At 40.8% G+C, this 21,891-nt stretch overlaps 1 protein-coding gene across 17 annotated transcripts in view; it reads left to right on the forward strand.

Moving 5' to 3' along the window:
• The window catches only part of rimbp2b (RIMS binding protein 2b), a 78,442-nt gene that overhangs the window by 18,541 nt on the left and 38,010 nt on the right, over positions 1 to 21,891 (forward strand). For 15 of the 17 annotated variants that reach the window (XR_002274188.1, XR_002274189.1, XR_002274190.1 and 12 more), the window contains exons 2-7: positions 7,605 to 7,679; positions 14,095 to 14,184; positions 17,189 to 17,311; positions 18,703 to 18,807; positions 21,222 to 21,272; positions 21,684 to 21,704. Coding sequence is in view for 14 of the 17 variants with exons in the window: in XM_020590351.1 (XP_020446007.1) it covers positions 7,605 to 7,679; positions 14,095 to 14,184; positions 17,189 to 17,311; positions 18,703 to 18,807; positions 21,222 to 21,272; positions 21,684 to 21,704 (465 nt within the window). In the remaining 3 variants the exon portion in view is untranslated. The remainder of the gene's footprint in view (positions 1 to 7,604; positions 7,680 to 14,094; positions 14,185 to 17,188; positions 17,312 to 18,702; positions 18,808 to 21,221; positions 21,273 to 21,683; positions 21,705 to 21,891) is intronic. The other 2 variants (XM_020590352.1, XM_020590367.1) reach the window with 1 other exon arrangement.

Below are 21,891 nucleotides of genomic sequence, written 5' to 3' on the forward strand. Positions count from 1 at the left end.
TTTTTTTTACAAACCTCCAACTAAAAGTGAAGTCTGATATTTGTAGTTATCTAAATGTAAAGAGGTGCAACATGTAATAGAATCAGAAGAAAGTGTGTCTATTATTTGGCATTGCAGCCAGTAAATCCCTCGTGGTGTACCATTTGTCAGAGCTTTGGACTCCGGCATTCCCCCGGAGGAGCTGGAGGAAGTGTCTGGAGAGAGGGAAGTCTGGGCATCTTTGCTTAGACTGCTGCCCCCGCGACCCGGTCCCGGATAAGCGGAGGAAAATGGATGGATGGATGGTTGGTTTGCAAGATTCACTTTCTCTGTTGGCTTCTGACTGAGAGGGGCACAGATGTGAGAGCACATGCCCCCGAAGAAAGAAAGGGAGTGATTCTGGCAAAGTCATGGCAGCGTGACGGGAAAGATGGCTGTGCTTTTTACTGGGTTGGCTGTTTTCTGATATGTCTCCTTGAGCTTGTCTTCTGTCTTTTAACATTGTATCTGTGTGTGTGTGTGTGTGTGTGTATATATATTTTTTTTTTTTACAAATTTGACAGTTTAATATCACATGTTGAGATTACATTTTATAGACATTTAATTGACAGCAAATCTAATTATTTGTTACCATTAAAAACAATGGGAAGGAAGGACAGCTTCATGGTTACAGATCAGTTGTAGGCTCACTTTTACATAAGTGTTCTGATGCCTAAGAAAAAATCTAAAGTCATTTTGTAATTTGAATAACCTAAAATCTGTCTGGTACTGCAAAATTGTGCTCCAATCTGTATCTGTGGCCAACAGGCTCCTAAAAAAAAGAATCAACAAAGGCCACTGTGTCTGATGTAAAGGTACCTTGATTCCCTGTGTGCACACTTGCATCGTGTAGTGGGTCTTGATTCATGGTTCATTTGTTCTCCTGTGTTTGCTCCCCTGCACTGCCTGCTGATGGCCACACACAACACATTGTATGGGCTGCTCACAGAAAGGGCCATCATCTGGACTGTTCACCTGCATGGCTACGGGCCACTCTGAGGCTGATACTGTGGTGTTCAGGTCTTACAGTTGTACATTTACACACAGGACATCTGGGTATTTCAGTTTCTGCATCAAAGTGGTGACACACATCTCTGTTAAAGGTTTTCAGTATTTAGTTAGCTGTTGACAGCAAGCATTTTAACCTTGAACTGTGGTTGGCAGCAGCAGTAGCAACACTTAAAACCTAATGTGAATCAAAGCTGAGTGGAGTTCTATAGTTATCTGTAAGTGCTACCTACTGTCTTTTTATGAAACACCGAACTGTGTTTTGGTCAAAGTAAGGTTCTCTAGACAACAGTCACAATAAAAGCTACAGAGGTGATGCGTGTTTGTGAGAACCCGTCTTTTGTTACGAGCTGTGCTACCACGACAGATGAAGGTTACCATGTGAACTGAATGACAATCTGCAGGAGCTTGGCCAGTAAATCCAGCTCGGGATACGTAAGACTCTGTGTCTGAGTGGGCAACAGCAGGCTGTGTGCAGCAGTAATCATCAGATGTTCTCTGTGGACCTCTAGTTGTGAAAGGGTTTTACCTGCCAATTCTCTGATCATGCAGTGGTTTCTTTGTATATCAGAGCATTGTCGAATCTAGCACTGTCATCTACCTCACAGGCAAATGAGTAGATATCCCAGCAAAGCACAGCGCCCTCCTTAATCTCTGTAGGAGTCCTTTGTGGATGCATGAGTCATTGTTTAGTTTCCATTATGGTAAAAGTCTCATCTGACATCTTGGTGTTCGTGCAGTGAAGTTATCAGATTGACAGTCCCCTCTCTGGAGCTTCACAAGCACACACACACACACACACACACACACACACACACACACACAGCCTGCGCTTTCAAATTAGCCCCCTGTTCCACCAGCCTTACTTTTGATTATAGGCCTTAGTTCATCTTTTTTCTTCACCTGTCACTCCCCTTTCACCAAGCCTTTTTGTAGAGCTCTGTGATAGTAGCAGAATTGTTTTTCTTCGTTTTTCAGTCTGTTGTTTTTCTTTTGTATGTTCATTATCGTTCATTGTCTTGCCTGCTGCCTGGCCTACAGTTTCCCACTTCTTCTCTCCTCCTTCTTTTGTGGTTATGGCTATGTGTTAAGACATCAGCATGCAGGTAGTGTAGTGATCGGCGGCTCGGAGAGGTCAGACCCCGGTGATGGCAGCAGCTGCATTTCTGATTCTGCAGCATGCTGAGGCTTGTGGTTCCTGATGGGGAGATAGAGTAAAGGAAAAAAGGGAGAGAAAGAAGGGGAGGAAGTGGAATCCAGACTAGGCTACTGCTTTTGCTATTGCTGCATGATGTTTAATATGCCTGATAGAGAAGGCGTCGCTGAGGTCCTATACCCGGGACAAAATGCTGCAGAGCTGAGGAGCTTAGACGGTAAATCCTGCCTCCATCTCATTTATTGTATTTCCCATTCTCCCTCTTTTATATTTGCTTTCATATCAAAGCCTCACTGGTTTTACACGTCTTTCTCATGATCATACGTTACTTCACTATTGCTCATTTTTCTCTCACCTCCCTCTTTAATCTTTCCTTTCTGCTCTGTTTGTCATTTCTTTTGCCCTCCGTGTGTGTGGTGGGACGTCCTTGTTGACCTTTGAGAGTTATTGTACATTACTTTTCCTGTAACTCTGTGATTTCACCAGTCAGTTTGGATGTTGCGTTGCATAGGCATGCATGCACACAGATACACACTTGCAGGTGCCGTATGAATACGGTATTAGTGGGGTGCAAGCATCTGTGCCTGCATCCAGCGACTTGAGCTGCAGAAGTTATGTAACTTATTCTGCCATTTCATATGATTTCAGATCACAAGTGCTCACTGTGCTGGGCTGCCTTACTTCACGTCTGTGCAGCATATACTACTACATGATGTTAAGTAGAGCTGGTGCTTGGGTTTAACAAAGGGGAATCTTCTCTTAAACACACCAACAACACAGTGGCTCGGTACCACTCGGCATTGTTAGTCTTTTGTTCAGCATCCTTAATGGTCTTTGGCTGCAAGAAACAAATATAATACCAGGAAAAAAGTGTATTGGGACAGCACGGAGTGTACTGTATATATCCCAGGGAGCACCACTGACATTTTGAGAGGCAGCACGTTAGCTGTAAAACTACAGTACTTGTCATAGTTTATGATTATATACTGTTTGCTTCTGAGCACAACTACTGCCAACAGTCGTGTTTTTTTTTTTCTTGTGAGGCCAACACTTTTATTTTAACGTAGCTTTTCTGAGCTGTGTCACTGTGTGCCTGTGTATTTTGTATAGGAATAGCATTCACTGCCACAAGAGAACGGACAAACCCAACCTAGGGTGAGGCTGTGCTCCTTGGCATGCTTGTTTTTATTAAATATCTCCATCAGATATAATCCCGCTTACTTAGATTCACCCCCCGATACTGTAGAAAACACATTTTTCTACAGCTGTGCTCAGCCATAGGCAGGATTATTACCTATCATTATGCATCATGCATATTCAGCACAACAAGAGATGAAAGAGAGAAGGAGAGAGTAATGAGGTTACCCCCACTCGCTGGAGATTATACTATACACAGAAGCTTTCCCAGCTACAACGGATTAGAACACTGAGAACAGGATCGGGGGAAGTCTCCTGTGCTAATGTGTCTTTCCAGAAATACTGTACTATGTGAACCTCATTTCCTCAAGATGTTGCTGTGCATTGAACTCAGTGGCGATGTATATGTACATTACATAGTACTGTATATGTACACTACATAGTACTGTATATGTACACTACATAGTACTGTATATGTACACTACATAGTACTGTATATGTACACTACGTACTACTGCTGTGTTGTCAAAGGGGAACTCTCCATGGTGCTGAACACCAAGATGCCTGTGTTGAGGGCTCACAGTTGAGGTTAGACTGTTTCCAGTTTCTTCTTCTGCTAACTTTCTATAGCATATAGAATATATAACAATTGATTTTCAAGGCTGAACCTTGTAATCTATAACATGTCAAACATTTACAGTGGTTAAAAAAATCAGTAAATAATCATTTGTGAATTGGGAACCAGACAATTTGATATTTAACCAATTATCAAAAGAGCACTTGTTTAAATTGTTGGTGAGATCCAGCAACAGAATGGCAGCATCCACATCTTCCACCTGATTCTAGCCTTTGCTGTTACTCATTCAGTTTCTTTCCACAATCTAAAGCCAGATCATACATTTCTGGAGACCCTGTACTACACGCTCACCTGACAAATTTATTGTCATTGGTTTTCAAAGATATACTGCCATGTGACAGAAACATCCAGTGCTAGCTCACCAAAAAAACTGCCCTGAATATACAGACCTGTAAGAGACACAGAGGTAGTGTAGATTGCCTTAGATGCACCTCACTTGTGCATGCATAGGCATTAGTACCACTGAGACACAAATGTAGATCCAGCCTTAAGGGGATGGTCTTTTTCATCAGTCTTCATCTGCTGTGCAGTTAACGCCTCTTCACTTATACGGGAGCTCATTACTCACGATGTCAGCCATTTGAATCTTTTATCAGAGGGATTTTTAATTGAACACTGGCAAATGTGCTCCAAACAAATGGGCCTCAGCAAGCCTGAGAGCTGTGTGTGTGTGTGTGTGAGTGAAATATTCATCGTGCACTTTGTCACAATGCCGTAGCCGTCTGCTCCTGAAAACTGCACACGTTAGATACCAGCCCACATGGGGGATGGCAAGCTGTCTGCGGAGGCTCTGTGTGATTCACTGAAGGAAATCATTTGAAGTTGATATAGCAGTGTATAATGTGCACATGCATACTTTTCAGAACATGACCGGGCTTTACATATTTTTAACATTCCATCTTTGTGTAGTGAGCTGTGGGGTTTTAGGTAGAAATTCCATAGAAAGTACAGAAACAAACACCTGCAGTGGCTAATATCATGCCCAGTAAAGGACTCTTCTCTGCCACTGATGTGACAGTGCTGTACAGGTCCTGTTGAGTTACAACAGTTTAGACACACTGAGCACAAACACCTCTGTCTTTTGTGGTTTTTAGCTTTATGCAGTGTTTTGTGAAAAGACTAATCTTCTTATCCATGTTATGCTCAACTGTAACTTGTATCCAGACACACAAAACATTTAACTAATCCTTAAATATAATTTTAATTCTCAATCCTAACCTACCTTTATCTTAACCCCTTATAACTGGGTATTTAAACACACTTCAGAAGACATTTATTTTCCATATCTTTCTGCCCATGTAAAGGTTTTTGTCCTTGAAAGGATAGAAATACTAGAACACACTTACTGTAATAAATGTAGCTGAGCAAGATCACCAGTGGACCAGCTACGAGAGATAAATGGTAGAAGATTTAATCATGCCAACTGTCACCATGTCTGGGAGGAACCGCCACAAGGTTACAGATCGCAAAAAGGTCAAAGCTTGTTCCTCCTCCTCCTCGTTCTGCACACTGACCTTGTTGCTCACTGAATAATAAGCAGATGTAGCAAAGTTAAATATCTTCAGTGTGAATACATTTCAGTATTCAAAGTCAAACCAAGCTGTGAGTGTTACTGTTATAAAGTCCACATTCGTTCATTCACACAGGCAGCATATGTTGTGTGCTGTGGACTTCTGGTCACTCCACTCTTGCTTTATTTAGTCTTGCTCAGGGACACGTGGTGCCATGCTAGTGGAATGTGTGTGTGCGCGAGTGTACTGACCATACACAATGACACACAAAATCCTGTTTAATTCTATATGCTAATCTCGGAGCATCCAGCTGCACTTTCACTGCAATGGTCCTGATACACTGATAGAAACCCCTCTCAGCTGATAAACAGATGATCTGGCAGGTGATGTAACAGTGTTTTTTGTATCGCAATATTTTTCTATGCATAAAAGGAATGTCATAAAGAAGGCACGTGCTCTCTGTTTAAATGGGTATACTCCTCACTACTGATTGCGTTCGAGCTTGCCATAAAGTGTCGCCTGGTGATCAGAATGAAGTCATAAAGAGAGGTGGCATCTCGAGAGGAGGACTGAACACACAGACAGCTTTGAAGGGGATATCCTGTTTGTAGCTATCTGCCTGTGCTGTCAAGCCAGCAGTGAAAAGTTCTCTGAAAACCACTGATAGACTCTCTTCAGAGTGTGACTTGTTTATTGTGGCAGACTTTAGTCATGTTTTGGCTCTAATGGCACATTGTGAAGAAGGCTGAACTCCCAGCTAAGGCAGCATTCAGCTGTCAGCTCAGTTAAATGGCTGCATGATGGAAACATAACAGCAAGAGATATCGGCTAGTCGCTGACAGAACGCTGTGCTATCAACAGCAGAGAATGCAATCTGCATTACACACTTAAATCTTTAAGATTGATCAGTTCAGTTTATGCACACACATTCATTTACATGGGAGATAGAACAGGCCTCTAAACTTCATGACACATTCCAGCAGAGTGCAGGTGTAGTTAGTAACATTAATTAAGGATACACTGCATTTAGAAGTGCCAGGGCTGTGCTGTTGTGTCTGCTGGCTTACTGGAACCCTGAAATGGAACAAAGCCATTTTAAGTTATTAGTTCCACCTTTGCTTTTCCTGCTATGACAAGTGGAAACCTCTTATGTAAAAACAACAGACTCAATAGACAACAACAAACGGTGGAGCCTTACAGTCTGGCTAATGATAGAGAATGCAGTAGTAGTACTGTGTGTGTCCAGACATACTAAGATCATTTACACGTATATAGGAGAGAGTCGGCTTCCTAATATGTTACAGCAGAAAAAGCACAGGTGTGGTCAGTTGTGTGGAGTTTTTGTGTAAACATATGTTATGTCTACATTGAGTGTTGCTCACCACAAATGCATTGTGCATATTCTGAGCATCCAACACATCTGCTGGATGCCACTTGTAAGAAATTAAAATCCTGCATTGCTTGCCTCCATGTTTACTAGCTTGCAGTCTACTTTTCCCTCCTTTTGCTGGTTTATTGCTGTGTTTATAGGCACATTACAGCCACCTGCAGATCACAGCAATAGTGTGACATCATTCCCATCAGCCTCAGCTGTTCCTCATCTTCAGTCTTGATTAAATATTACCTAAAATGGTGAATCTTAAAAATGAAACTTGCTAGGCACGTTAGCATTTTCGCTGTTAGTATGTTCATGTGTGGATATTAGTGTTTAGTTTAAAGCTCCTCTGTGCCAAAGTGTAATCTAATAGAATTGCTAGCATGACTCTAAAGTCTGTATTGTTAATATACAACTATAATTTACCAAAGTGAGTGGAGTCTTCTAAACTGATTTTTGATCCTTTTTCATCAGTCATTATTCCTAGAGGACCACGCCCTATATTTTCAACAATCTTTAGAATTATTCCAGCCTATATCTGTTTTCCAACAGCAAAAGCATTTTGTATTATCTCTTAGGCCATCTCTTTAGAAATCTCTTTGGCTCTCTGTTGCACACACACACACACATCCGTATACATAGAAATGCACACATACACACATAGCTTTCGCTGCCTAGTCTCACTGAGTTCACTCAGGAAGCTTCTGTTCCTGACGAACTATAACAGCCATTCTCTGCCTTTCTCTCTCTCTTTCTTCCCAGGAGACTGAGATCACCACCAGAAGGAAGGAGTGTGAAGCAGAGGTGAAGAAAAAGAATCAAACATGTCAGACTTTGGTAAGTGCTCCAAAAATATACCCTGGCCTCTGAGTGAAAGGACAGATGCTAAAATTGATTTGTACCTGAGAACCTTGCCTGCTATCAGCACCCACAAGTGTGTCCCCTGAGAAAATGAGTGGCGGAGCACTGTAATGATAGCTTGGTTCTCAGGTTGGTATGATTGAAATGAAAATGGGAGCAGTTAAAAGCAAGTTGCAGAGCCCGTGGGTTGGGTTTTGATAGCATAGAGAATACATTTGAGAATGAGACATGCAGTTTGTAGCAGTAATTATACAAATTGCACAAACAAAGAAGAAAGTGTATGGGTGGGTGCTGTGATGTACTGCATGTAAATAATGTGTACATTGCAGTTCTCAAACTGTGGCTATCTTTACATACACATGTACAACGCAGCTGTTTTTTAAATATAAATCAATACACAATGTGTGTTTTTAGGTAATGATCACCACTGTAAAAGGTCAGAGGGATGTCTGTTACACAAGTCTTGTACTTTCATATGGTGTTTTAGCTCCTCATAAAGGACGTTTTTTCACAGTGTCCTAGAAAGCGCATACAAAAAGCCTTTCTTCATTTTTCTCTGTCTCGTCTTGGCATCTTATCTATGGATTATTTAAATAAAGGCCATTTTTATGCTCACGATTGATCATGATAAGATAGCACAATACAAATCTATGGTTAGTTTAAATTGTATATACAGCTGTGTGTGTGTGTGTGTGTGTGTGTTGTGGGAGTGGCTATGTTGTTAGTAATGTCACCTCAATGTTATTTGTTGGAACTGTAGGAACTTGACCAGTAAACAGTAGTGCTGTAGAGCAGAGCTTTGAGTGGAATCCATGTATTTTCATAGACATTTTCCCTTAAGAGGGCTGCAATAATGGTAGTAGTGTTCAATAAAAGACATCAATACACCACAGCAATACTATAATATTCTAAAATTATGCAAAATCCTGCATTGTCCAACCAAGACAAACTACCAGTCAAAGGTTTGGACACAATGTCCCATTCAGTTAAACTGGAAAGTACAATATGTCTTAACATTTCACTACATTTACCGAAACAAGATTGAGTCATTTTTTCATCTGCAGATCCAGAAAAAGGTCATCCATGTTTCTGTCTCCTTCAGAGCACTTTTATTCTGTATCAGGAGCTGCGGCATTTAAGACAACGTGGCCAGGCTTTTAACATGCTCAAGGAGCAGTGACCACATCACATTAATCCTTGATGCCCTTTACTGGTTACCCATGAGTTTAAAGACTAATTTTACTGCTTGTTTTTAGGCTTTCAGTGGTCAGGCTCCTACTTATATATCTGTAATATGCTTACTCACTATAAGCCTAACTGCTGCCTTACAAAGGTTACACAATCTCGACTTGTCATTAAAGGCGACTGTGCCTTTGCCCTCCGAGCCTCTTGGCTGTGGAGCTCCCTGCCTGGTAAACTCAGGCAAACCTGGTGTCCTCTTTTAAATCTCTTATTTAAACTTAATTTTATCACATTGCCTTTTCTTAACTGATTTACTGTTGTAATTATTTTATTAATTATCATGCTTTAGACCTTTGCTCTTGATTTCATTACTGTTATTCATCGTTTACTGTTTTTAAAAGTTCTATACAAATAAAATTATCATTATTACCATTATTATAAATTGAAGAAGAAAAGAAGATTGGAAGCATATGCAGTATAAGTGATGTATGATTTATTTATGAATAGCTGCAACAGCTTGAAACACATCTGTCACAATAGACTGAAGATAAGTGCTGAAGACCTAATGTCTTGTAGTGTTCTATGCCTATGAGTAACTGTGTTTTCTACTGGTTTTGCTGGTTACGCTAAACTTTCCCACTTGGGCCACTGTGGCTGTGTTGTCATTTGTGTTGAGAAATGTGAGTATCATTTGCCTGAAGTGATGTGATATAGCGACATGAGGCAGGTCACATTAGAGTGTTTATTCAAATGCTATTGTTAGCTGGTGCTTGGCAGTTGGAGCCAGGCTAAATGCCAACTACACACACACACACACACACACAACAACAACCACTGAGCAGCAGTGGCAGTTATTTCCCTGCTACAATATGTTATTTTATTAAAGAAAAATGCTTTACCAGAAATAAGAGGAGTCAACAAGTTGTGCCAGTTTATTGTGAGAAAGACATCTTACTGCTGTGTTGTTTTAACAGTAGGGTCCCCCTGAGATCTGCAGCTAAACGTTGAGCAGTTACATTCATAAGAGTTTTAGAGAACGTGCAAGCTTAGATATTTGTAGACCTGTGGTTTGGCAGCTGTAGAAAAATCAACAAAGGGTGTTGTATGACTGATAAAGCTGCTTCATCAAAGTTGAAGTTTAACTCTAGATAAAAAAAATGTTTGTAACCTGTAGATGTAGAGAGTAATGAGTCAAGAGTTTTCCTTTGAAAGGCAGGAGCTGGAGGGGATTCATTAGGAATCTAAATTGGAACTGTTTGGTCCTAGACCATTTAAATTCATTTCCTCATGTGCCCCAAGCCCTCTCCTTTAGATGAGCTGTCTTTGTGTGTGGCTCTCTGGCCCCAAATAAACACTGCATTAGGACTGTTTTCTTTGCTGCCCTCCTCTCACATTCCCACCTCGCCCACTGTCAGCCTGCTGAGTTTGAGGTAAACTACTCGAAGGACAAACTGTCCCCAAATGGTGAGCAGAAATGGCAGGGTGGTCTTCACAGACTGCAGCAATGCTCTTGTCTCGTCCTGTACTGAGCTCCGAGAACAGAGATGCAAACACAGAGAAGACCAATGAACACTGTAGTGAAGGGATGGTGAGTTGACAGTAATGTCACTCCCTGTTTGGTCTAAACCGGCTTACTCCTTTCTCTCATGTCTGCTCTTCTCCTCCTCAGCTTAAAGTAAAGAGTGTGAGTCTGCAGCTAAATTCAGCTGTCGTGCACATGAACACACAGTCTGAGTGACACAGGCACCTCCACCTTCCTGGGTATCGGGTGTGTAACTACAGACCATCAGCAGAGCATACCTCTGCTAGCATTTAAGGCCTGTTACCATGGTGACAAGTATTGACTGTGACAGCGTCACTTGACCATGTACTGTATCGGTGCTAATTGAAGATCAATAGTGAGGCAGACAGCAGGCGGACTCACAGGACTCGACTGTAGAGCTGTGCTCTCAGATGTAGCCAGTGTGAAATGTGTGCCTTTGTGGTCAGCTTTCATTGGGAGCTGTTTGTAAACACAAACACCTTCTGTCATAGGCGTGATTGGCAGCTCTCAGTGCTTGGACACATGGTATGCACTGTAAGCGCAAAAGTAGAAATGTCAAATTATTTTCAAGATAGAAGCTCATTTTTGTTTTGTTTTTTTTTTCATTTTACACAACACAGTTTATTCAAATATGCATTTGCCCTGTAACTGTTTTGCACCCTGGCTTGCAGGGAAATGCAGTATGTACTGTACTGTACATTACACAGTACAGCAGAAGCGAGTACAGCTCAGCTGCACAGTTGAATGACATTTTAGTCATCTTGCTGGCCTCCACAATTTTGTTAAACTGAGTTTATAGCTTTTAATTGTATTTAAAAGTCAGCAGTGTTATGAGAAACTGGAGGTTGGAAGGGAGCATATGTTTACCTCTTTGACACAGATGGTCTTGGTAAAGAAACCGGAACCAAACTGAAACGGTTTGGCTGATTATTAGTACAGAAGTGATGGGCTGGCTGTCGTCTACTGAACAAAAGCAAACGATGCAATTAGCAGAACAGAGAGTAAGTATAGGTTAAATGTTTGTTTTGCTCATGTGTTAAATGTCAGAGTTGATTAATCTGTCAGGCTTTTCAAAATGAAACCCACAGTTCTGGCACACCAGGCTGAATCAGACCCTGTCTGGCCAAAACACATACTTTCAAACACAGGAGTACCCCAGGACCTCTGCCTCACTCCTAATTATGTTTCATAGTGTATTATTCATGAACCGGTCCTAGCAGAACACATTTAAAAGACTTCCCACTTTATTGTTACACTTTCAGGTGCTGTTATTTTGTGTACATTTGTCTGGTTGCTCATTAGATTGTGTTTTTGTAATACTGAAAATAGCAAATATCATATTACAGTAAGCAGCCTCTACATTGGAAGAGCTTTTTTTTTTACACTTATTGTTTATGTTATGGAGGTTTTAATTTGTTACTATTATCCAGCCAAAATCAAATTTATGTCATACAGACTTTAGGATGTTAATTTTTAAAGAAAATCTCACTATCTGATAAATCTCACCTCATCAGAAAATCTCATGTTTTCAGCCTAATAATATCGGAGGCACCTCAGTTTGGGCCACAACATATTCTGGATGGAACTCTCTCCATCACTGTGCTCACAGGCCCTGCATGAAAATGTATCTTGCCAGAGTATTATTATATAAACGTATGTTTAAAGCATTAACACATCGACGGTACAAGAAAAAGAAACTGTTGATTTTGTGCTCAAGACAGTTTGGTTTGCATCACTACATGTGCGCTGGCAAAAAAGGATTTTAAATGAGGACAGTCATGTCAGTTCAAACTATGTGTTCCCATCAGCATTCATACAGAAAGGTGTGAGCTCACTGTTGTTTTCAGTAGCTGTTTGTCCTGCAGATACAGCCTTATACTGTATGATGTGTGTATATATACACACACTACCTGGCAGTAATCAAGAAGTAATTGTTGAAATCATCAACTAATTAAAAGGTTACCCCTAAGTTAATCACAAACTCTAGGCCATTTTCACAGCGGTAAGCCATGACAGTTTATTAGTGAGCCAGCATGCACAATACCAGGGCCCTGAAACTGAAGTATTTATATTAATTCTGCCATTTTATTTTTTACTCTTGTAAACATTCCACTGTGCCATGCTGAAACGTCTGCTGTGAAAACTAAGAGTATGATTCTTTTTTTGATGAGCAAAACCTGCTGATTTTGAAAATTGCTTTAAAAGCCCCCTTCCACTCATAACCCATAAATACTGTATCTGCCCTCCCCTAGACTGACTGGTGCATGTACAGGTTTATCACAAACAGGGTGTTTTTACATCCCTCTTCTGAAGGGGGTGGATGTCTGTTTGCTCCCATGAAATCAACGTTTTATCTGTTGACAGCAAATATGCAGAGGTTGACAGTTTTTAGGTGTAACTCTGACTCTGGAGAGTCTTCCCACTATTTATTTATATACCATTTCTCATTACTTTAAATGAGAAATGCCCCCTTGTTGGAGTATTTTGTTGGGTGCCCTGAGTGCTAACACTTAGCCTACTGCTGATAACCTAATCTCCCGGTTCCTTGTTGCTAGATTATGTTTTGGACCACTCAGACTATGCCTACATTTTTCATCTATTGCTTAACAACAGGTTCCTGATCAGAGTCTGGATCTGAATGAGGCTCCAACATACGTATATGGCTGAATCTCTCCAGTATTCCCTCCTGCTATCATATCCTGATATGCATTGATTTCACCGGTCTACCTGCAGGAAGCAGCAGTGATGGGCAGTGTGCAATAGTTGGACTCATTTACATGAATATTCATATATGTGTGAATTCACAATTAAAAAGCAAAGACCAGACATGTAATCAGGCCCTTTGTAGGAAACCTCTGTTAGACTTTTCCATAGAAGAATATTTTTAGATGCTTTAAACTGTCTCTGGAGGGGACATTTCTCATTTAACTCATACCTTTGCATGAATGTTACATTTTAAAATGTACTCCTCTCTTCATTTGCCCCTTGCAACACCCTCCATAAGTCAAACATTAGGGAGCTAGGGTGGATGCACCATCACTGGCCATTAAGAAGCATTGCATTTACTGTACATGTATCATGCCTGAACCAGTAGGTTATTACAGTAGCTCCTGACATGAACAACACTGGGCCTACACACTGGTGTAGCTGCAGGGAGTTGCACAGCTAAGGGACTTCTTTAGTTGACGCTGCAAATTGCATCCATGACATGTTTCATGTCTACTGATTAAATTTAATTAATTTTTGTCCTCTACAATGAACTTTTTTTACCCTCCAGTCTAAACACATGTTAAAAAAGGGTGGATAAGCCGGGCTCTATGTGTATGTGTGTGGTTAGCAGGGGATCAGAATGCATATTTGAGTTGCAGCACTGAAGAAACTTTTCATGACTTCTGATTACACCTGTTCCTGTACTGTATGTTTAAGATCTTGACATAAAGCTAACATGATGTCGCTATTGCTCCACTGTAGTGGCTAAAATGGCAGCTCTTTTAGTCTTTCACATAGGGTTCCTAGAACATACTAGAGAGCCTCAAGCAGTGTCCTCAGATAAATAATGTATGAGCTATTGCTAACAACATGCTGGTTTGAGTGCTGTGCTCAGATCTAATCATGGTGACTTCTTGAGTTCTAAACATAGTGTTTTGTTCTGTCTCCTTCATCCAGGAGAATGAACGTCAAGATTTCCTCCAGGAGAACAAGCGCTTGAACCTCCAGTTGTTCAACAGTAACCACATTGCATCTGAGTATGAGAAGGTAAGAGGCAAAATGTCCTTTGTTTTGACCTTTTGACTATACTATATTCATCTGAGCACTGTTGTAATGATTGTAAGCTCATGCTAGTGGCATGGCTGTATGGGTGACAGCGTAGGACTGTTGGTTCATAGTCACTTTGGTCTAGATGTAAATACCTTAACAACTGGATGCATTGATATAAAGTGTAGTACAGGCTTTTATATCCCTCTCAGGATGACTCGTAGTAACTTTGGTGACATTCCCAGCCTCAGCTGTACCTTTTACTGGGAGCTAATTAGCAAATATTAGTATGCTATCTTGCTAAACTAATATGGTGAACATTATACCCAGTAAACAACATTGTGTTGCCATTGTAAGCATTTCTGTACCACTGTGCCTAAGTATAGCCTCAATTCTGCCAACATGGCCGTTGACTCTTAGGGTTGTTTCTTTGTACACCACAGCCTCTGGTCTCACACTGACACTCTATCAGATAACTTTCTGGGTCATACTTTAACTTAACTGAAGTTGAATGCTGGATAAATGGAGCAGGTCTTCCACTTCCCAGCATACTGCATCAATGCGAGCAATGAGTTTCCAATTCTGTTAAGACTCCCTCACCTTCCTTTTTAGCCCAGAGACCTCAGAGCTGATAGCACAAAGTCAAAGTAGGTCAACAAACAAAGAGCACCAGTTCTGTCTCTTTTGCACAGGAAGGCAATTTCCTAAAGAAGCTGACTGGTAGGTTGGGGTTGAAGAAGGACAGGATACTGCAGGACTGAGGTGTCTCCTGAACCGACAGACATGAGAGCAGCACTCTGCAGAGCAGTGCAGATATTAGCCCTCTCTTACACCACCAAGTTCTGATCTTTGGTTCATTGTCCCTGAACAAACTAGGAGGAACCACAAACAGCACCTCCTTCTACCCATAATAGAGTATTGACCTGCTTCTACTGAATCCAGTGTAGTTTGGTTAGACCTGTCTACAGTAGGACTGGCAGTCACTTCTATCCAGGTGGATATTTTTTTACTGTATGGAGGCGGGACCCACTAGCTGGTATTTGTGTTTTGCTTTGCTGATGTTTGCTGAAACACCCTCCTTCAGGAGTCATTAGTCATTCATGGCTGCACTGAGGAACATTACAGCTGCAGGAGCGAGTCGTCTCACTGCCAATTAGGGGCCTTTAAAAAGCTAAATGAAAAAAATACAACCTTTTACTCTATATGTAACTGGTCTGTGGGAGACAGATTGTGAAGAATATGTAAAAATAGTAACATGTTTCAAATTTTGTTCATAATGACAGTATAGACCTCAGTGGTGTTGAATTAGTGCACTGTGTTAATGTGTTAATATGTGCATTGAGTGCATAGAGCTTGGTTAATAATGAAGCATGAATAATTTATTAATAATGTTTTTGTCTACAGCCACTGGAGTGAGTGAATTACATTGCTCTTGCAATATAATATAATATTTAAATGCATTTATCACTAAAACCAGCCAGCTCCCACGCCTGCACTTTAACAATTTCTGTTTAAAGTGCTCACCATGCTGTGGCTGACATTAAGCAAAAATCATTTTATTGTATACTGCTTAAATCAGCTCTGAATATCAGGCAGCTCTGCCTTTTAAGAGGCAGATTATGTTCAGTTTATTGTTGATATTTTAGCAGACAGTCGGTGGGGAGACTTTGTGGTGTTATTGGATTGGATTATGATGAATGGTGTTCCTGACATTTTGTCCACCCCCAGAAAAAAGGAAAGAAATGGCAAATTGAGCCGCTGTTGCAAGTGCTTGGATACTGTTGTCACACATTAATCTGATGGTATTATGTTATTTAAAGAAACAGTGCTATTTATTAATATTACACAGTCAAAATCTAACAAGTAATCTTATAGGATGCTGACTCTCTCCTCCATCTTCACCTCTATACTGTGACCTAAGAAAGTTTTGCAAGTGCTAACTAGCAAATGTATTATCTGCTACATTAACTATGCCTTCTACCACCCTGTAGTAATGAGACTATTTTTATAAGCTGCATCGGTGCATTTAAACTCCTGAAATAAGTTTTATTGTTACCAGCCTGGTTAGATAATGGTGGAATGGATTTTCAGCCACCCTTAAAGATACCATGTAACATATTTTTCACCACTAGTAGCAGTGTTGTGATGAGGGAATCCCCAATTTATTTGTTCCTTGTACAAGTGCAAAGTCACACAAATGATGCAAAGGAAGCTGATCCTGTCAGTGGTTTCACACTATTACACTGATCACCAGTACTGCACCAAATAAACCTGCAGTGCACCAGTGAAATGCAAAGAAGAATCAGATTGTAGATAAGACCGGTTTCAAAAATTTCAAAGAAGAAAAATTAAAAAAAAGCATTGAAGTCATGTTAAAACCTGCATTTAAATAGTTAATAAACACAACAACAAATGTACACTGTATCCATTAATGTATCAAATTTCTGTTCCTACATTCTCATCACTGTCATTGAATAAACCAGTTTTTATTTATCCATTTATTTATTTGTAATGTGTTTATTTGCACACAATTTATTAATTCATATTATACATTGTCAGTAAACTGAAAAAACCCTCTCCCACAGTAAGTCTCATAAAAACAAAGAACAAGCTGCTTAGTTACAGAAAACCGCTACTTAGAAAGTCACTTCAATAATGAGTCAGAATCACAATCCAAAAAGCAAGTTCTGACCATTTTCTGTCACTGAAGAGAAAGGGTGGAGACTTTTGAAAGCATTAAACTTTAGGGTGGCGGCAGTAGTGAATGACCTCCCTTATGTCTATAAAGAAAGACGTGAACCTGCTAGTGTTCATAAATAAATACATACATAAATTTAAATATATACATTCATACATACATAAATATTTTCAAGGAGTTTGAAAACCAAACAATTTACCTGATTAAACCTTTGAACATCCTGATTTTCCCCACAGAAAACAAACTGTAGTACATCTGTGCTCTCAAAATTGGTCTCTTTGCTCTTTGCTTGTCCCGTCTGACCAGGTCAAGTCTGAGTATGCCCAGCTCAAAGAGACCCTTGGTGCTGTGACGCAGGAGAGAGATTTAGCCCTGTGGGAGAGGAATCAGCTCCAAGGCAAACTGGAGAACCTAGAGCAGGTGCTCAAGGTGAGGAAGCCGACCCCGAGGGCAGACAGGATATGTCAAGACTGTGTGCATTTCTGGTTCTAGTAGTGTGTCTGCCCTGGGATCCTAATTCAGGTGTTTTTACGGAGCCTAACCCCTTGCCAGTACTCCTTCTCCTTCCTGTGCTACACTGCCTCTATCTGGGTATCTTCTGTTATACTATCTAATGTCCCTGACATGTCTGTTGCCTTCCAGTGTCGTGTTGGGAGGTCTGACCAGGAGTTGTGAAAGAATAGAAGATTGGACTTTCCTTTCCTATTCCACCCTTTCATGTTGTCCTGTCCTCCATGACTTGTCCCTTCCTACCTTCCCCCATGCCCTCTTCCCCCTGCTAGATTTATAAGGTATCACTGCTATGTCCATTTATTAGGAGGCCGGTCATATTCAGTCCCATTCTGAATGCCTTCTTCTACCTCAACGGCTGTGCTTATCTCTCCTTTTGTCCGTGGGCTGCTTACCAGACATACGAATGGTCACCTGGCTATAAGACCACAGCACCGTGGAACGTGTTTTTTGCATGAGGCAGGACAAAGAGTTTGGCTTTCTGACAATGGCAGGGGGAGGAAGAGGAGACAGAGAAACTGTCACCCTTCATGATGATAATGTCACCTACAAGTTTGATGACATTACTGATCTTAGACCTTAATTTTTACTGGCATGAAAATGTCATTGGCTTTTATAACACTGTAAGTGTTGCAAATATTCACATATAGTGGGAGCAGTGATGTGACTGGATGACATGGGCATATTGTGTTATGAAGAGCCTAACATTCAGTCCCTTGTATTATATGGCTTCCGTTGTTATGGATGACCACAGACAAATGAACACTACGGAGTTTGCTCACCCTTTTCATGTGATGTAAAACCCTGTATTGATCATGCAAAGACAACATTGCTGAGGACAGCTTTTCAAATAGTCCCACTGATCAGCGCTCTAACAGGTATTATGTTACCTAAAGGGGGCAGCAAACCTGACTGTGGAGTCGTGTTAGTTGTTTCTTTTCATTTCTTTTTTTTTTTTGTTCACACAGCAAAGCATCTCTAGTCCTCATCCATAAGCACCTTTGTGCAAAATTTGATCTGATCTCTCTCTGATCATTCAACATAAACATGTCCTCATATGGCATTTGCAGTGGCATAGTTTATGTCTTACAGTACCTGTTCTTAAGGGGATAAAGGTCAGTGCACTGTTAACCAGCCTCTGTGTGTGATGTGTGTAGTGTGTGCTGTCTTGAGTGTGGAGTAGAAGACTGGAGATGTGCTCTGTGTTATCTCAGACTGGATTTTGGTTCCACTAACAGCAGCCCTCTCTATGCTCCCTCCTCCCACAATCCTTCTCCCTTGCTCTCCACCCCTGCACCCCCTGCGGACAGCATATGCGTGAGGCTGCAGAGCGGAGGCAGCAGCTAGAGTTGGAGCATGAGCAGGCCTTGGCTGTACTCAATGCAAAGCAGCAGGAGATTGACCTTCTTCAGAAGGTAAGGGGACTCAGGTTACATAACACTCACAGCACTAGAGGGCTGGGCTTTCTTGTTAGCCTAGCCTGTGCCAGTGCCATGGGTCAGAGAGCTTTGTGTTGAGCACTAGTACGATATATACACTCCAACAAATATGAAAGTCAACTCAAAGACTGTGTTATGTAGGACAGAGCAGAGTAGTGCTCTCCATAGGCTATAGTAGTCATCTATTTGGAAATTTTTGCCACCGGCATTACTAGAGCTCAACCAGTGCATTTCTTATCCCCGTCCTTCAGCTGTCTATCACTCTCCAAGCCTGGAGTGCTCAACATTTCAGTAGCACTCCTCTTGTTTGCTCCAAGTGAGCAAATGAAACACTCAAAACACAGAGCAGATAGGCTTCCTCTTCTGTGCACTGGAGCGGACTGTAATGTCAAAGCAAGCCCAGCAGTGGCTGAGACTGCTGATAGTGTGAACATGATAGGAACTGTCACTGATGCTTTCTCTAGCAACCATGTGTATGTATCCCAGTGTTGCTGTTGCTGCAGTGTTGCTCTGACTTCACAGTCAGCCTTTCACAGGCAGAGTTCTCAGCTTTTTTCTCTCATTAGCAGAAACTCATTACTGCCTTATCTGCTTTCAGACACTGGCCGCTCTCTGCATTCTCCTAAATGAACCACAGGCACAGTAGATTTATGAAATTCTGCAGATGCTCTCATGTTCATGTGGAACGCTTGTTTTTCTCAGCAGATGTTTCTAGTTCCCATAGGGAAAATGGTGTGTGTGTTACTGCTGCTTCTACACAGTCCAATACCTCTGTAATACCCAAGCCTTATTCCTCTTGAATGCACTCTTCCTTTTTTAATTATTGATGGATCATAATTTTAAATGTCTTCAAAGTTATATTTGTATGTACAGAGCATCTGACCAGGTCATTTTTGTAATATTTCTGAAACATCCACTCAAACATACCCTGGCAACATTTTCAGTGTTTGAATGACCATCTGCGGTTGGTAATCTCTAAATAAAGAGAAATAATAGCCAGGGTTAGACAAGCACTGCAGTATTCTATAGTTACAAATAAATCTGGTTTCATTTGGGGTATGAGACGTCTAGGACGCAGATCAGGGGTCGCACTTAAACACTCATGGGCTGTAACTCGCTCTGTGACAGTTTGCTTAATATGAGAGCAAGCTTCTGACATTTTGGAAAATACGCTTTCTGGAGTTAGATGAGAAGGTGGGAAAATGTTGAATTGTCATTTTTACTCAAACAGTTGTATGGATTAAAGAAATGGGATCTAACCTTTTAATCATTTGTTCAGAGTTACTGGAGGGCAGAATTTGCTGCCGTTACTGACAGAGCCAGGCTATCTGTTTCCCCCCGTTTAGATGTTGTGCTAAGATAAGCTAACCTGCTGTTGGATGTAGCTTCATATTTAACAGCGATGAGAGCAGGAATCTTTTCATCTACAGTAATTGTTGGCCAGAAAGCAAATAAACAAACTGTTCTTTGAAATTTAAATGTGAATTAAGCTGGTGTTAGGTTATTTCTTAGTTAGATAGATATGGATTAGAGATCTGTTGTCTATGAATGTTTAGTGCAGACAGGGTGACTAGTTTGCTGTAACTATTCAGCCTGCAGTGAGGATTGCAGGCACGCCAAGGTTACAGGAAAAGAGCTTTTAGTGTCAACAGTAATGCTAGTCTTAATATTTGTCTTAAAGTGTAAGGTTATGTCCAATTGTTTAGATACACACCACGAAAACAACAGTCACGCACCTTGACTTTTCCTCATGTTTGGGCTAAACGTTATGGCAGCTGCAAAGCTTGCTTATCGGGTGGCGTCACGGTTTGACGCCCCTTGTAGCATGTCAATTTCGGTATATCTGCTATGGGGAAAACCAAATGGGTAAAAAGTCAAATTAATTTGTGGGCTGGATGTAAATTCTTGTATTGCTGGGCTGGCAGATTGAGACCCATGCTTTGGATGCTCTCAGGTAAATGGTCTTTACAGTTAAGTGTGGTAAAACAACTTACAAATTCTTCCTTGTCTTTTTTTTTCATGCATGTTACCTGTTTCATCTTGCACAACTCGCTGTCTTCATAGTTAAATAGGTTAAATAAGAAACACAAAATATAAAAGTGAAATGATTTAAAAATCCACAGTATCTTCCGTTGGTTGTGGTCAAGTGACACTGATTTTTTGCTACAATCAAGGTTTTGTTGGTGAATGTTTAATGTGAGGAAACAAAAGAAACTGCAGTGGTTTCATCCTTCACTCTGTAGAGATGGTGGCTTTTCAACCATTTCACCCAGAGCACCAGTGAATGAAAAGTTGCTTCAGTTTTGTTTCTAAATGTTTTTGAGTGGTGTTTTAAATTCAAACTAAATTGCAAAGTATGAACTGAGGCACCACACACTCTTGTTTCCCAGGCTCAGGTTGAGGCTAAAAAGGAACATGAAGGTGCTGTCCATCTGTTAGAGGTAAGTGTCTCGACTCTGGGGGGTTGACTGTGTGTGTTTGTGTAGTTGCTGCTGAATGATGAGGTGCTGTTCAGCCCTGGGGCAGACTTATGTATACATTCAGCCATTTCCTGCTCTTCTTGACCTCACTACTCACTTTCACTTCCCATGTTTTAAATATGAATCATGGGCTGAGTATAGAGATTTCCTTTCGCAATATTGTCAAATTGTCGTGAAATAAACACTTAAACGACATGACACAGACTGTCATTATTTGTCTATTTCATCATATTAGCCTTGTAATACATATGCAGCCTGTAATTTCAGGACTGTTGTGTTTTTAAGATGTGTGAGTGATCACATGTGCAGTGGTGCTTTATTTCTTTCCTACACCTCTTTTCACTGTATGGGTGTGTGTTTTTGCTTATACAGAACCACTTGGACAGCATGCAGGTATTTCAGAATTGTCTTTATTTATTTATTTGACACTTTTTGCAACCTTTCTAGTATAGTCAGTATGGTACACAGTCCCCATGTTTACTTTGGCCCAGGAGGTATGGTGACGTAACACCACTTTGCAAAATGAATTACTCATCATGAAGTCTTAAATCAACGAACTGTGAAACAGTCACAAGGTAAC

Source organism: Monopterus albus, unplaced genomic scaffold, assembly GCF_001952655.1.
Source record: "Monopterus albus unplaced genomic scaffold, M_albus_1.0 scaffold12.1, whole genome shotgun sequence".
NCBI classification, from domain to species: Eukaryota; Metazoa; Chordata; class Actinopteri; order Synbranchiformes; family Synbranchidae; genus Monopterus; species Monopterus albus.